The 13,766-nt window shown below is 39.3% G+C and overlaps 1 protein-coding gene across 2 annotated transcripts in view; it reads left to right on the forward strand.

Moving 5' to 3' along the window:
• Positions 1–13,766, forward strand: part of LOC144003018 (neurabin-2-like) — a 37,050-nt gene that overhangs the window by 20,129 nt on the left and 3,155 nt on the right. Inside the window, exons 6-15 of one of the 2 annotated variants that reach the window (XR_013278871.1) lie at positions 1,655–1,787; positions 2,263–2,383; positions 3,015–3,119; positions 3,782–3,917; positions 5,200–5,343; positions 6,914–6,967; positions 7,054–7,185; positions 8,207–8,304; positions 8,388–8,484; positions 10,132–10,733. Coding sequence is in view for 1 of the 2 variants with exons in the window: in XM_077498748.1 (XP_077354874.1) it covers positions 1,655–1,787; positions 2,263–2,383; positions 3,015–3,119; positions 3,782–3,917; positions 5,200–5,343; positions 6,914–6,967; positions 7,054–7,185; positions 8,207–8,304; positions 8,388–8,484; positions 10,132–10,185 (1,074 nt within the window). In the remaining variant the exon portion in view is untranslated. Of the gene's footprint in view, positions 1–1,654; positions 1,788–2,262; positions 2,384–3,014; positions 3,120–3,781; positions 3,918–5,199; positions 5,344–6,913; positions 6,968–7,053; positions 7,186–8,206; positions 8,305–8,387; positions 8,485–10,131; positions 13,700–13,766 lie in introns of those variants that run through there. The other variant, XM_077498748.1, reaches the window with a different exon arrangement.

The following is a 13,766-nucleotide window of genomic DNA, read 5'->3' on the forward strand; positions in this document are numbered from 1 at the left end:
GTTTTGTTAGATAATTTTTAAGCCTGTAAACTTATGCATATCAAAACCGAAGCTGCAGTATTCTAAGACACAAAGCTGTCCCCTTTGAAATGGCACAACTGCTCATCCCGCTTCCAGCTCCCAGGAAGTGTCGCCAATCCAGAGCTGTGAGCTCACATTACAACCAAACTAATATAATATTATTATAATTATTATTTGTTTTTTATTATTATTATTTAAAGTGAATTAAAAAAATAGATTGAAGATAAATTTCTTTAGCAAGGCTCCTCCAACTGTATACATACACTACAGTATGTGACTTTTTTTTTCTGGTGAGGGGCATCAGGCTGGTGTTTGCACCGCTAATGCTAGTTCAACTACAAAGTATATGTGGAAAGCGGAGGAGAGGAGGCAACATGATTCGTACACAGCAAATCGGTTAGTGTTAAATTCAGTGTTCGATCAAATATGCAGTAAGCAGTGTTATTTTAACACTTAGGATAACAAGTTACACTGTCAGTAAATTTCCTTGAGTGTTGGGGTGGATGTTGGGTGTAACCTGAATAGCATTACCTTAAGTGTTTAATTGAACACACGCTCATTTCTGGTGAAGGAGAAACTTTCCAAATTTCCAGCGCACTGTCGACATTTCAGTAGCGATACATCCAGTTGTTGCTATTAGGGTGGCGTGGATCAGTAGTAGAGTGGTTGTCTCCCAACACTGAGAGTGTGGGTTTGATCCCAGGACAGTGTGACTAGTCTTAGTATCCTTGAGCATGATACTGACCCCAAAGTTGCTCTTGATGCTGTGTCATCAGTAGGGATGTAATAATAAGGGCAATATCGTGATATTAAACCTGCCACAATATCGTTGTCCTCATGTTCACAATATTTAAAAGGAACACATCTGTTAAAAAAGTCACGTTGATTTCCATTTGTGCAGTCTAGCACCCTTCCCTCTAGTGGCTAGTTTATTAGTACAATTTAATTTTCATTAGGGATGTTTTGGCCTTCTATGTTTAAAATCTATTCTAATTGTCAGATGAAGGAAAACCTAATTTGCTTGTGAAGCGATCGATGTGTGCTTGCATTGTCAATATTGTTATTAGAGAGATTATAGGTGGTTTCTATACATTGCTGTTATGTACAAAAGCACACTATTGTGTGCTTTTTTTTAGTATGAGCTCTTTTCTTTTCTTTTTTACAATATTGTGAGCTTTTTTAAATATCGCCAACTCCCTCCCCACAATATTGTGATAATCATCATATCATGACCTACATATCGTGATAATATCGTATCGTGATGTTTGGATATCGTTACATCCATAGTCATCAGTAGTCAAAATATAAAGTTCTTTGAGGGCCTTGTAAGGAGGGAAAATACTATATGTCAAATAAGTGTGAGAAAAGTTACGCTTTGTAAAGATTTACACTCATTGTGTGGACACATGTTGTAAACACTTATCTAGTGTTAGATTTAACACTCTCAGTGCTGCGTACTAGTATTAACCCTGAAAATGTTGACCCTCCAAGGATATGTATGACACAGAAAGTCAAAAACCTTTCGAACCAAGTAAGTTGTGATTGGCTTCAAATTCTCATGACCCTCAAAATAAGCGGCATAGAATGCATACGATCCATGCATGCTTCATTCTATGTTTGACCCTGTGTTTAGGTATTCACCACCTACTGTAATGAAGACTATGATCGGCGTAATGATGACGTGGACCCCATGGCGGCGTCGGCCGAGTATGAGCTGGAGAAGAGAGTTGAGAAGCTGGATCTGTTTCCCGTTGAGCTGGAGAAAGGTGACCACACGCACGCAACACACGTCGACAATGACTGAGTCACTCAGACAAGCCTCTTGTGCAAGTACACGCACACACGATCAGCCACAACATTGTGACCACTTACGCAATATGATATTAGGAACAGCTTTCATTATGATGCAGTGCAATTTTACACCACGGCAACCTATAACAATTAACATGTTGAAATAAGACTTCTCTGTCAATCATAGTGTATAATCTCTGTAACGGCAGAATATTTCATGCATTTAGTCCATCCTGTAACTGACAAGGCGCTACTGTTCATGGACATACATGTTGGCTAACAACCCCGTCATCCCATTAAGAGATTAAAGTCACTGGAGATTAGCCTCATTAGGAGTGTAATTCTGGAAGTGATGGAATTGAACTAGCAACCACCCCCATACAAGAGACTAATTCTGTTACCTTTCCTCGGGAATCAATAACATATAAGTTTGTTTGTGTGTGCTTTCAGACAGCGACGGACTGGGGATCAGTATCATAGGCATGGGTGCAGGAGCTGATATGGGCCTGGAGAAACTGGGCATCTTCGTCAAGACGGTCACTGAGGGCGGAGCTGCACAGCGAGATGGCAGGTAAAGGGTTAAGTCAATGCATTTGCCTTTGAAGTCAAACAAAGGGTTAGAGCGTTTGAGTTATGACTGCTAGTTTCTGCTGCTGAAAGGCAAATTGACTTAGGCGGTGAAGGAAAGAGGACATGCTTGTTTTTCATGCTTGTCTCTCTCATCTCACCAGAGGCTAGAAGCTTAATTGTGTTTCCTCTAAAAGGTTTGAACCTTTGGAGTTGATAGATCCTCTAAATGTCACACATTATTTGCTGTCGAGCTGGATTGCTGCTTTATGTCAACTAACTTGACGTTCACTTCTATTGCCTTAATTACATTTCAGATCACTTAGGAGGAGGTGATCACTGCATGCATTTATCTCATGATCGCATTCACTTGTAGGCACAGCTTATCTAATACAGCCTGTATTGATTTTTGCACAATGCTTTATCGACTAATGGCCAATGTAGGAATGTACTACTTAAAGTCTCGCAAGAGCACAGTGGCTATTAGATTAGCTTCAGAAAAGTTCACATTGACATGACAAATTGTTGGACAAAATATGAAGCATTTTTACATTTAATTTATAGGGACTTTTTCTTTTTACAACCAGTAACATGTCATGTTTACAAATGAAATGTACCCAATGTTTGCATTGTAGGATCCAAGTGAACGATCTGATCGTTGAGGTTGACGGGACCAGCCTGGTTGGCGTGACTCAGAGCTTCGCCGCCTCTGTCCTACGCAACACATCAGGCACCGTCAAGTATGCAACACATTTGCTTTGTATCGGCCTGTACATGTCCCTCACATTTAAACTTTCCTGGATGTACATGTCTATTTTTGTTATTGTAAATATACCCATTGTTTCTCTGGTATTTGTGATTTTAAGCACCACTGTGGTAGTAAACATATGTTTTCATGTTTTTGTGTGCTCTGTAAGTTGTGAGCTCACAGGCTAAGGTGGTTTTATCAAAACTTTATTCTTGACAATAAATTATGTTCTATGTAGCCGCACCAGTCTGCGGTATTCTGGTTGATATTGTAAGGATAGTGGAATATGGGTTACAGCAAAATCCAGCAGTTTTTATCAATCAGAAGGAGACCATTTTGTCTCTTGCTGTCATGTGAAAATGACATCACAGTTGCTCATGTCTCAGATTACAACCAATCACAGCTCAGCTTCAGAAACCAGGTGACCTGTGATTGGTCGTTGCCTGAGCCCTGAGCAACTGTGATGTCATCTTCAGTTGACATTAAGTCGCAAAATGGCCGCCCCCCTGTGATGGATGAAATGGCCGGATTTTGCTGCATGACTAATATTAAAAGAATGTAATATTAATCAGAATGTTGTGTTCATATTATTGAAGTCAATAATAGCATATTATTGTCAAGAAATGTTTAAGGTTGACCTCATGCCATTTCCAGGTTTGTGATTGGCCGGGAGAAGCCGGGAGAGCAGAGCGAAGTGGCTCAGCTGATCCAGCAAACTTTGGAACAGGAGAGATGGCAGCGAGAGATGATGGAGCAGCGTTACAAGCAGTACATGGACGATGATGAGGAGGTAAGACAAATTGATAACATTGTGTACACTAATCAGTAATGTAACATGGGAGAAAATGAAGCTGTAAAACGATATCAATCTTCTGGAAATATTTTCAAGATGTTGGTGTGTGTTTGTGGGAGTATTTTATAAAATGTGTGAGGTCAAAAGTCACAAGTGGTGGAAATGATGTCTTTCTCACAATACAGCAGTGTTTGTTTGATGGGCTAGGCTAGAGGTTAAGCCGTTAATGCTTTGTATGAGGTGGGTTCAGTATTATTAAACATAGTCCAGCATCGCCACCTTGTGGTCAGAGAAGAGAACATTCACTTGTGGTACACAAAATGTTGATTTGTGCCACAGAACGGATCGATAAATAGTACTTTATTCATTTATTTTGTAAAGTGCTATTCACCATTTAAAAAAAAAAATCAAAATGTCTAATATAGTTTAGGATTTAGAAACACAACTTTAAGTGCAATATGAGACAGAAACATTCCCATTTTATACTTGGTCCATGTGTAAAATAACTAAAATAACAAGGTACTAAAGGCTTAAAGTTGTGTTCCTACAATCTAAATGATTGACATTTTGTGTTGAATGTTTTTCTTTTTTAATGGAGGAAAGAGTTTTTATTAAATAAATGAAGACAAAGTTCATTTATCTTTTATTTAAATAGTGAATAGACCTCCAAGTGTAATTGAAGGCACATTCCCTTTCTGTAATGGAGAGTGAAATACAAAGTGACCTTGTTCCAGAATATTGAAAAGAATTCAAGCAAGCCAGTTACCAGCTGTCAAACTCATTTACAGCTACCAGCCAGGCGTCCATAGGTAGTGCTAACATTTAGCTGCATGCTAGCCAGTAGCCACTTACATCGGAGACTTCTGCCGTGCCAATGACGGCGTAATTAATTAGCGGTTTAAATTAGGTATTGAATATGACTTCGGGACAGCGTTGTGTTGGTGTTGGTTGCAACTTTAACGTCAATCAAAACTACGAACATCTAAAAAGGAAGTTAATCTAGCCATGACGCAACGTGGGCCACTTTCAAAGTAAATATCTGCTAAGGCTATTTGCATTGCCATCAATGTAAACAAACTTTATTTTGAAGTTAACGTGAGCGTAAGCGGTGTGTTACGTTGACATGTCTGAATGGTGTCCATTGTGAATTATTATTATTATTATTATTATTATGATTATTATTATTGTTATTATTATTATTATTATTATTTGGGGTACCATGTGGGTGACCCCTGTCTTATGTATCTCAGTGATATAATGATATGACGTTGATGTTCAGACAGGCGAATATGCGACAGATGAGGATGAAGAGATGAGTCCCATGTTTCCAAACTCCATTGAGGTTTTCGACCTGGCCGAGCATCAAGACTCGTTGTCTCCTGTCGAGCTGGACCCTGAGAAGCTGACCCACAAATTCAAGGAGGTACGAGGACTTTAGGACTTTGGATCCTTAGTGTCATTTATTACATGAATTGTGTTACAGTGGGACCCCGTTTATAGTGGGGGAAACTTTACACACATACCAGCAGTAGGTGAAAATTAATTCTTAATTAAGCTGCATCTCTTTCAATAGACCTCAGAGGTGCCCGACATGGTGCCCGACAGAGAGGTGCAGTGAGGGGAGGCAGGAGGGGCAGAGGCTCACCTGCATCATGAAGCGTAAAATAATAAACAAATAATGACTTAATAAAGTGATTTTTCAGTTTAGTTCTCTGGTCTGTGATTGAGTTTCTTTTTGATTCCACTGTGAAAATGACTGAATTTGCTGTTCGAGTACATGGGGGAGATGTGACATGTGGCTGCAAGCAGCCACAGCCTCACTCAAATTGAAAATCCTTCACAAAAAGCGAAAATAACAATGAGCAATAGCACCATCTACTGGTAAATCAATTGTCAGACTAATGTGTTTAATATTTGTGTTACATATGCAATTTTTATACCTCAAAAATGCAAATAAAAGCGTGACGTCAGGTAAACAGTAGTGATATATAAAAATTTAGGTGAGGCGCTGATCCCACACGCCCCCCTATTTTTTATGACCTGTCATAAAAGTTTCATTAGGGGTCATAAATCATGCACAAACAATACGATCAAAGGCCAATAAATTATTCATAAATAATAGGATCAAAGGGGTCCTGAATAAGCACCTCTCCTAAACCTTCTCATATAGCCAGACCACCATTATGGGGTAAAAACAGGCCAGGGGCCCCGAGATTTCCATTAGAAAAACTGATGATTGAAGTTTCCTTGGATTTAAAGCAATTATTCTTGTGATAGCCTTTATTTATGCATTTAATAGTCACTGCCTGCCTCTTCTTCCTGTCCAATGGAGCATCTTTTGACTGCGCTTGATTCAGGGAGACGAAACAAACGTGTGACTAAAATGAAGCCAGCAGCAGTCAGTACGTTGGAAAATTTTGCTCCAAAAGTAAAGCCTAACAATAAAGATATACAGTATCTAACCTTAGAATTTTATGAAAACTGGAGTCCCAATCGAAATGGGGAAAAGAGGAGAAATGCTGGAGATTAATGTAAGCCTGGATGAAAGTGAAAAACATCTTCAAAGACAACCAGAACAATCCAGTTGCAATCAATTTAATGCCCCGAGAATAGAAAGCCTGGATGAATGAAAATATTCACATACTGGAGATTAAAGATCTACTTCAAAGATCAGGTCAGAAAAAATATCACTTTACCAGTTTTTAATTAATGTCAGTGTTCTAATTTAATGGCTCATGGTGCTACAATGACTGAAGGCACACTACATTTGGAATTGTGGAAATTAAAAAATAATAATATATTACACAACAGATTCTTATTTCTGAAATGTTCATAATAGTGAATATTTGTAAGTAGTTTTAAAAATTAGTAATGGACAGCGTTATAGTGGGGGAACACTATTACATACTGTATGTGCAGTTTAATTCTCCAAAGTAAATCACATAAAATGTGTATGTTTACACTTGTATCCTCCCCTCTCCATCTACTTGCAGCTTCAAATCAAACATGCAGTAACCCAAGCCGAGATCCAGCTGCTGAAGAGGAAGGTGAGAAGCTATTCAAATGAGAAGTAGCAAGATCTGTGTTGTGCACCGATATTTGCTGGCTCACCTACGACAAACTTTTCCCCCAGTTGGCTCACGCAGAGCAGGATAAATTGCGTTGGCGAATGGAGCGTGCTCAGCTGGAGCAAAGCATCCGGGACAGTAAAGAGAGGATGGAGAAACTGGAGGGTTACTGGATGGAGGCCCAGTCGCTGTGTAAGGTAATTCATCAATTAATAATACATTTGAAAATAATAATGACAATTAAACAATGAAAATAAGACATTGCTTTTAGGAGTGACAGGCCTAAATTAAATGTATTAATGAAATGTAATTAAATTAAATAATTAAATGTACAATCAAATGTACAATCAAATGTACAATAAAATGTTTTCTAAATGTTCATACTTTCGTTAACATAAAAGTGGAAAAAAATGTTAAACTAATAGAAATATGACTGCATCTTTTAGTCATTAATAGAGTAAAATTATAATTCAAAAAACTGAGTTAAAATTGATAAGGTGTACTATAAAAAAAAAAGTGTGATATTGTTTTGTGTTGTCATTTTTCTGCCAATAAATGGCATAATTGCATTTAAAAGACATTGGTGACAGCTCAGTGCAGTTTTTTTTTTTTTCAAATTAAGAGCTATCTAATCTTTAACATGAAGTAACTTGTGAAATTCTGCACATTTTTAAAATTGTAAAATACAACTTGACCCCAGTCTCCACATATATTAGGGATGGAACAATCACAGCAATATCGTGATATCATGATATTAAAACTGCCACTATATATCGTCATCGTCATATTAAAAGCAGCACATCTGTTGAAAAAGTCAAGGTTTGATTTCCATTTGTGCTGTTCTAGCACCCTCTGGTGGCTACTTTTTTAGTGCAGTTTAATTTTCACAAGGCATGTTTTGGCCCTTCTATGTTTAAAAACTGTGCTAAATAGACAGATGAAGGTGAGCGTAATATGCTTTTGAAGCGAGTCAGTATGTAGAGGAACACAATGTGTGCATGCATTAGCAAGTAAGTGCCTCAATATTAACTCATTTGCACCCAAACACATATACAACATTTTATTTTAAATGCTTTAAGTGTCCCAAAGACGTATGAATGGTAACAAAAGAGCCCAGAACCAAAGCGTTGTTTGTTCATTTTCACACATTAGGTACAATTTTATTTTTATTTTTATTCTAAATTTCAGGTCTCTGATTTGACTGTGTTTACTTTTTAGGCTGTGGATGAACACTTGAAGGAAACCCAGGCTCAATACCAAACCTTAGAGAGGAAGTACAGCAAAGCCAAGAGAATGATCAAAGAATATCAGCAGAAGTAAGGCTGTAAAACAAACTTCCGGAATGCCAAAGACGATATCTTTTTTGACGTGCGTGTGTTTGTTTGCGCATGCCTTGTAGGGAGCTTGAGTACCTGAAAAAGGAGGCAGCCCAGCGTCAAGCGGAGGAAGACACCGAGGCCTCACACAAACAGGAGGCGGGCGACTTGCAGGAAAAGGTGAATAACGTTGATTTGAGTATCTTTTAGATATTGAGTTTCGTCACACTTTGAAAACATCTCGCGATCAGGGGTTCTCTGTTCAAATCTCACATTGGGCCTCGACACCTGCGTAGCAATCGGTCTGAACAGTCTAGACTGGATGGAGGAGTATGTACCATACTGAGAATAACAGGGAAAGAGGTCCTGAAATTGCTTGTGGTATTATATTAGATTTATTGTCATTTATCACAGTTCTGATGGGGAAAAAATGCCAAAAAGCAACAACACAACAGTGCAGATTGGAAAACATGAGAGCAAACAGGCTACAAGTTTTATAGAACGTGGATGATGGAGAAACAACTCTTGACTTGTTTCCACCTTCTGTGCTGACCTCTTGGTTGATAATCAAGTCACAAGTTCAATCATGCGCCATCCATCACAGGAGGGGCTTGAAAATCAGTTGCTGGCTGTATAATCGCTATTTCTGCTCTGAAGGAGAGAAAGAACATGCATACTCACGATGTGTGCACATGCCTTTCAAACCAGTGAGCCAAGTGTGATAAACCACTGAGTTGTGACAATTATTGTTTCAGATAAAGTCCTTGGTTCACAAATTCTTATGTAGGGACAATAGAGAAGTGTCTTGGTAACAAACTAGTGTAGGTGGATGTGAGAGGAGGAGGGCTGAACTGCTGTGGGAATGTTTACAGATGACATCACTCATGGCCAGTCAAAGTGGCAAAGTGTCTTGTTAGTGTCTCATTAGTGTTGGGGATTTAGTCAGTGGTGTTTGGTCAGTCGGTGTGGGAGCATTGTCCTGTGGTGGTGTCTGTCAAGTCAAGTCAAGTCAAGTCAAGTCAAGTCAAGTGTCGGAAGGACTGCGTTTTTTTTGTTTGTTTTTTTTATCTCCAGACAAGTTCCCACTCGTCTTTGTTTTGTTCAGTCACCCACCTCACCAAGCCTTCTCGTCTCTGTCAAGTTCCTTCTCGTCTTCATCACGTCTAGTCATCTATGTCACCCTCCAGTCTCCTCATCTTCGTCACATCCACATCATCCTCGTCTTCCGCGTCCTGCGAAGTTGCCCCACGGTCTGGCAAGTACCCCCGGTGTGCCAGTGTCATCCCCTCTCTTCATCCCAGTCACGGCAACCGGTCCTCCCTCATCTCGTCCCAGTCAAGGCGACCGGTCCTGCCTCAAGTCCCAGTCATGCTAACCAGTTTTCCTTTGTCCGGTCAGGACTTGGTGACCAGTTCTCTCACGTCCTGTCCCGTCTTTTAATTGTTCCCAAGACACTCCCGATGCTGCTTGGTAGAGAGACCCATTGTCGAAACTCGTTCGAAAATCAGGATCCGCCGGCATTTGTGCCCCACCACAGATGCGTTGTCAATAAAAACATAGCCCTTTGTGTGCCCTAATGTGACTGCATGGATTTGTTTGGATAGAAGTCTCTGCAAAAACATCCATCCATCCATTTTCTTGACCGCTTATTCCTCACAAGGGTCGCGGGGGGTGCTGGCGCCTATCTCAGCTGCCTCTGGGCAGTAGGCGGGGGACACCCTGGACTGGTTGCCAGCCAATCGCAGCTCTGCAAAAACAAAACAAATCTATTGGCAAGCAATGTGTTTGTTTTAAAGTAAGTTCACATTTCTGATGTTATTTCCACAGATTACAGACTTGGAGATCCAAGTAGACGCTCTGAAGCCCCCCAACCCCTCCTAGACTGCACGCAGCTCCGCTTCCTGTCCGTGACGGGAGGACGCGGCTCTCTGCCCCTCACACTGACGAACTGTAGTTCAGCCGATCACTCAACGGCAGCGGGAAGCAGACATAGTGGAACGAGCGAAGTGAGACCTCGTCTCTTTTGGAATTTATGGCCTATCAACAATCCCACGATGCACTTTGTGTGACACCCACAATCTTCCTTGCGCATCTTCCTGGCAACTGTCTCGGCAATCAACAAGGAAAGCATACTCAGCCTCCCCGTACTTGATGTATGGTTTTATTTTGTTCTCCCTGCCGTGAAACGTGTCCTACGGGGGAGGAGGTTCAAAGAAGCAGGCTCGTCACTAAGTGCTTTCCAGAGTGACCGAGGACGTCTCGCGGGGGATTGTCAACTACACACAGGTGATTGGAACTGCAGTGGACTGAACGTGCACGTGATGAGAAGTGCCCAGTTGAACCCAAATTCTGCTCCGTTAGATAACAACGAAAAGACAAAGAAGCCTACAAGCCCATCTTTTCGGAATTTTGCATCTATTTTGAATCAGGTAAACATTTGCATTTTGGGTATGAAAGCATGGTAACATCCTGTTTTGTAAATATTCTCAACGTCTATTTCAAAGTGTTGACTTAAGCAATGACTTGAGGTGGATACTGAAATCGAAAAGGCTCGCACACCCCTGGTGAGGTTTCTGTGACGTATCGTAAAACTTGTTGGCCTCAGAAATCGAACAGATCGAGAAAAACGATCTGTAAAATGAAACAAAGAAATATACGTGTTAATCTAAAGTGTCCATAGGTGTGAATGTGAAGTGTGCATTTGTCGACATGTGAGCCAAAGTCAGCTGGGATGGGCTTCAGTTCATCCGTAAACTCATGATGGTTCGACCATTTCAAACCGTACAGTATATTTCAACTGTAATTTGACATGTATGATATTTGAATTGGACTCTCTCCTCATTTGACAAAGGCAATTATTTATTTATTACCTCACAAAAACCTGCCGTTTATCAGGGATGTGTCAACTTTGTTTGTATCCACCGGGTTTGTTATGAGGAAGGCGAGTACAAAGCTGACATGTTGCTGTATTCAGTGATCTAGATGGAAATTTGTTTCAATTTTTTTTTGTTCTTTTTGGGAGGGGTCAATGTTCAACAGGCAAACAGGGTGTGAATAGTCTAATGTGTGTTTCTAGAAATTCTAACTTGTGTGTTACTGTTTTGTCTGTGTGTTTACATGCACATCTGGAGCCTCTTGATTCGGGATCACAAATGCGTTTTTTATCTTCCATCAGTCCAGTTGGATGGGGAAATGGACCAGGAACTCATTTTCTGTAGACAGAACTCCTTTAATTCATTTACAGTCATATACTGTATAAAATAAATTAAAATCGTCTGACTGGATCTGTAGACTTTAGGTATTAATATTAGAGTTGCTGTTATTATTATATTTTAAATTAAAAACACAACCTACAGTTTAAGTATAAATGCTGGACAACAGAACAGGAAATGTCAGTCAATGTCTTAAACGATATATTATGTATATTATATTCTTAAAAATGAATTCCCGGCAGTTAATTGCATTTAAATATTTTACCCTTAAAAAAAATCTTCTGACTTCAAGTAATTTATTTGTAAAAATATATTTCTAAATTTATTTCTACAAAAAATATATACAATTAGACTACTTTGAATAATTATTGGGCATAGTGTAATTTGTGCTTGTCTTTGTTAACATTTAAACAAAAAAAACAAAAAAAAGTGCAGGCTTGGTTCACCAAATTTGTTCCATTCATGGGAATACATGAAATGAATCATATAGAAATTAATGTAAGCTGTAATTTGCACAATTTGCAGATTACTTAAAATGTAGTTGGGGGAAATTATTGCATTATAATGGTTACTACAACAGGCATTCTAACAAATTGAGATGAATTTGACTGAAATTGAATACACCGCGTGCACACGCGCAATAGTTTCGGTAGCTTCAGTTTAAACAGGTCAATTGTAATGACAGTATTATTTAAAAAAAATAAAATAAATAAAAAAAAGTATGTTTGAGTAGTGGACGAGTAGTTGACAATTCTTCGAAGGTGCTTTTAGATGAGGCAATTGAAAAAGTTGATCCATCCATTAGTGTGAGCTGGAGCTGATCCCAGCTGACTTTAGTCAGTGTTTTAATGTTTTTCAGTGTTTCAGAGAAAGCCGTCACACAGACTTGGAGTCGTTTGCAGAAAGTGTGGTTGAGTCAAGTGGATATTGAGACATAAAGTCTTACTACGAAAGCGATTACCAGTGTTGTCGTTGGCAGTATTGTGACAGAACACTTCACCCGGATGAACATTTGTAGCGCTTGACATCCTGCTTTATGGGATTTGTAATTTAGTGCTGCCAAATGAATGTGTGAGTTTATTACTATCCAATGTTCCAACCGTGCTGGGATTAGCAGTAAACACATCGTGTTGTAGCTTTTTCTTCTTCTTTTTTTTGCCCCAGGTGGCAGATGGCTTCCTCTCCCATCATTTTTGCTTGATTGTGCATGTTTAATCGAAACACAGCTGGAGTCTTGTGCTTGCTCACGCTGTGCACAAAACAAAAATATTTCCTGTACGGATGCTGATATCCTGCGCTGGTAACATCATTCATCTGATAAATTTATGGTTTGTATTTTTTGGATTTTTTTTTTTTTAAATGCTTTTACAGTATGCTTCTGGACTGGATTTTAGCTTGTCCCTCTCTTTAGCGAGGTTCGCAATTGATTTGCCTTGTTAGCTCTTTTTGCCTTTAAAATTTTTACATAGCTTTAATGTATGGAAAGCCATTTTGGCATTTTATTCAATATCCTTATAAGAACGTGAAATGGATTTCAGGTATATGGAATAAACCCTCAAACGCTTTCCATACTTCACATACTTTCACAAGTCTCCCACATCTGCTCAGTGTTCATGAGAAGCAAAACGACTCATTTACAGCTTCAATTCCATTTTTGATTGTAGTCAGACCGATGCCTTCCTCCATAATATCCAAACAAATGTTTACCCATCTCATCAAGTGGACGAAATGGATCTGTAGGAGCAGCTGAATGTGTGAAGTGCCTTGCTTAAGGGTAAAGGACGACGGTAATGCAAGTTGAACACTGCAGTCCAAAACGTATTTGGTTCGTATTATGTGTCAATACTCAGGGTGGAAATTAAACTGGAATCACTTCTAACACTATTGACATCCCATTGGTCCAACAGAGCAAATGTCTTTAACACAGAAATGTGTGTCATAATGCTTCTTTACCCTAATCCCATTTCTTCTTCTTTTTTTTTATGTGCTTGGCTTAGAACAAAGTGATGGAATAAGAGATGTGCCATGTAGTTCGCAGAATGAATGGTAGTTATGAATTGGTGCCAAACAGTGTGAGTGGGACAATCGTTACCTCTGCCTGGGTCCGTTCTTCAGTGGATGTCACCATGTTCGTCTGAACCAACACCTGTTTATCAGCATTTCAATAAACATGTTGAACCTAATTACAGGAAGTTGATTGTATTTTTTCCCCCCATTTTATTACGCATGAATGGGAATAACGTTTAACAC

Source organism: Festucalex cinctus, chromosome 1 (assembly GCF_051991245.1).
Source record: "Festucalex cinctus isolate MCC-2025b chromosome 1, RoL_Fcin_1.0, whole genome shotgun sequence".
In the NCBI taxonomy this organism is placed as follows: domain Eukaryota; kingdom Metazoa; phylum Chordata; class Actinopteri; order Syngnathiformes; family Syngnathidae; genus Festucalex; species Festucalex cinctus.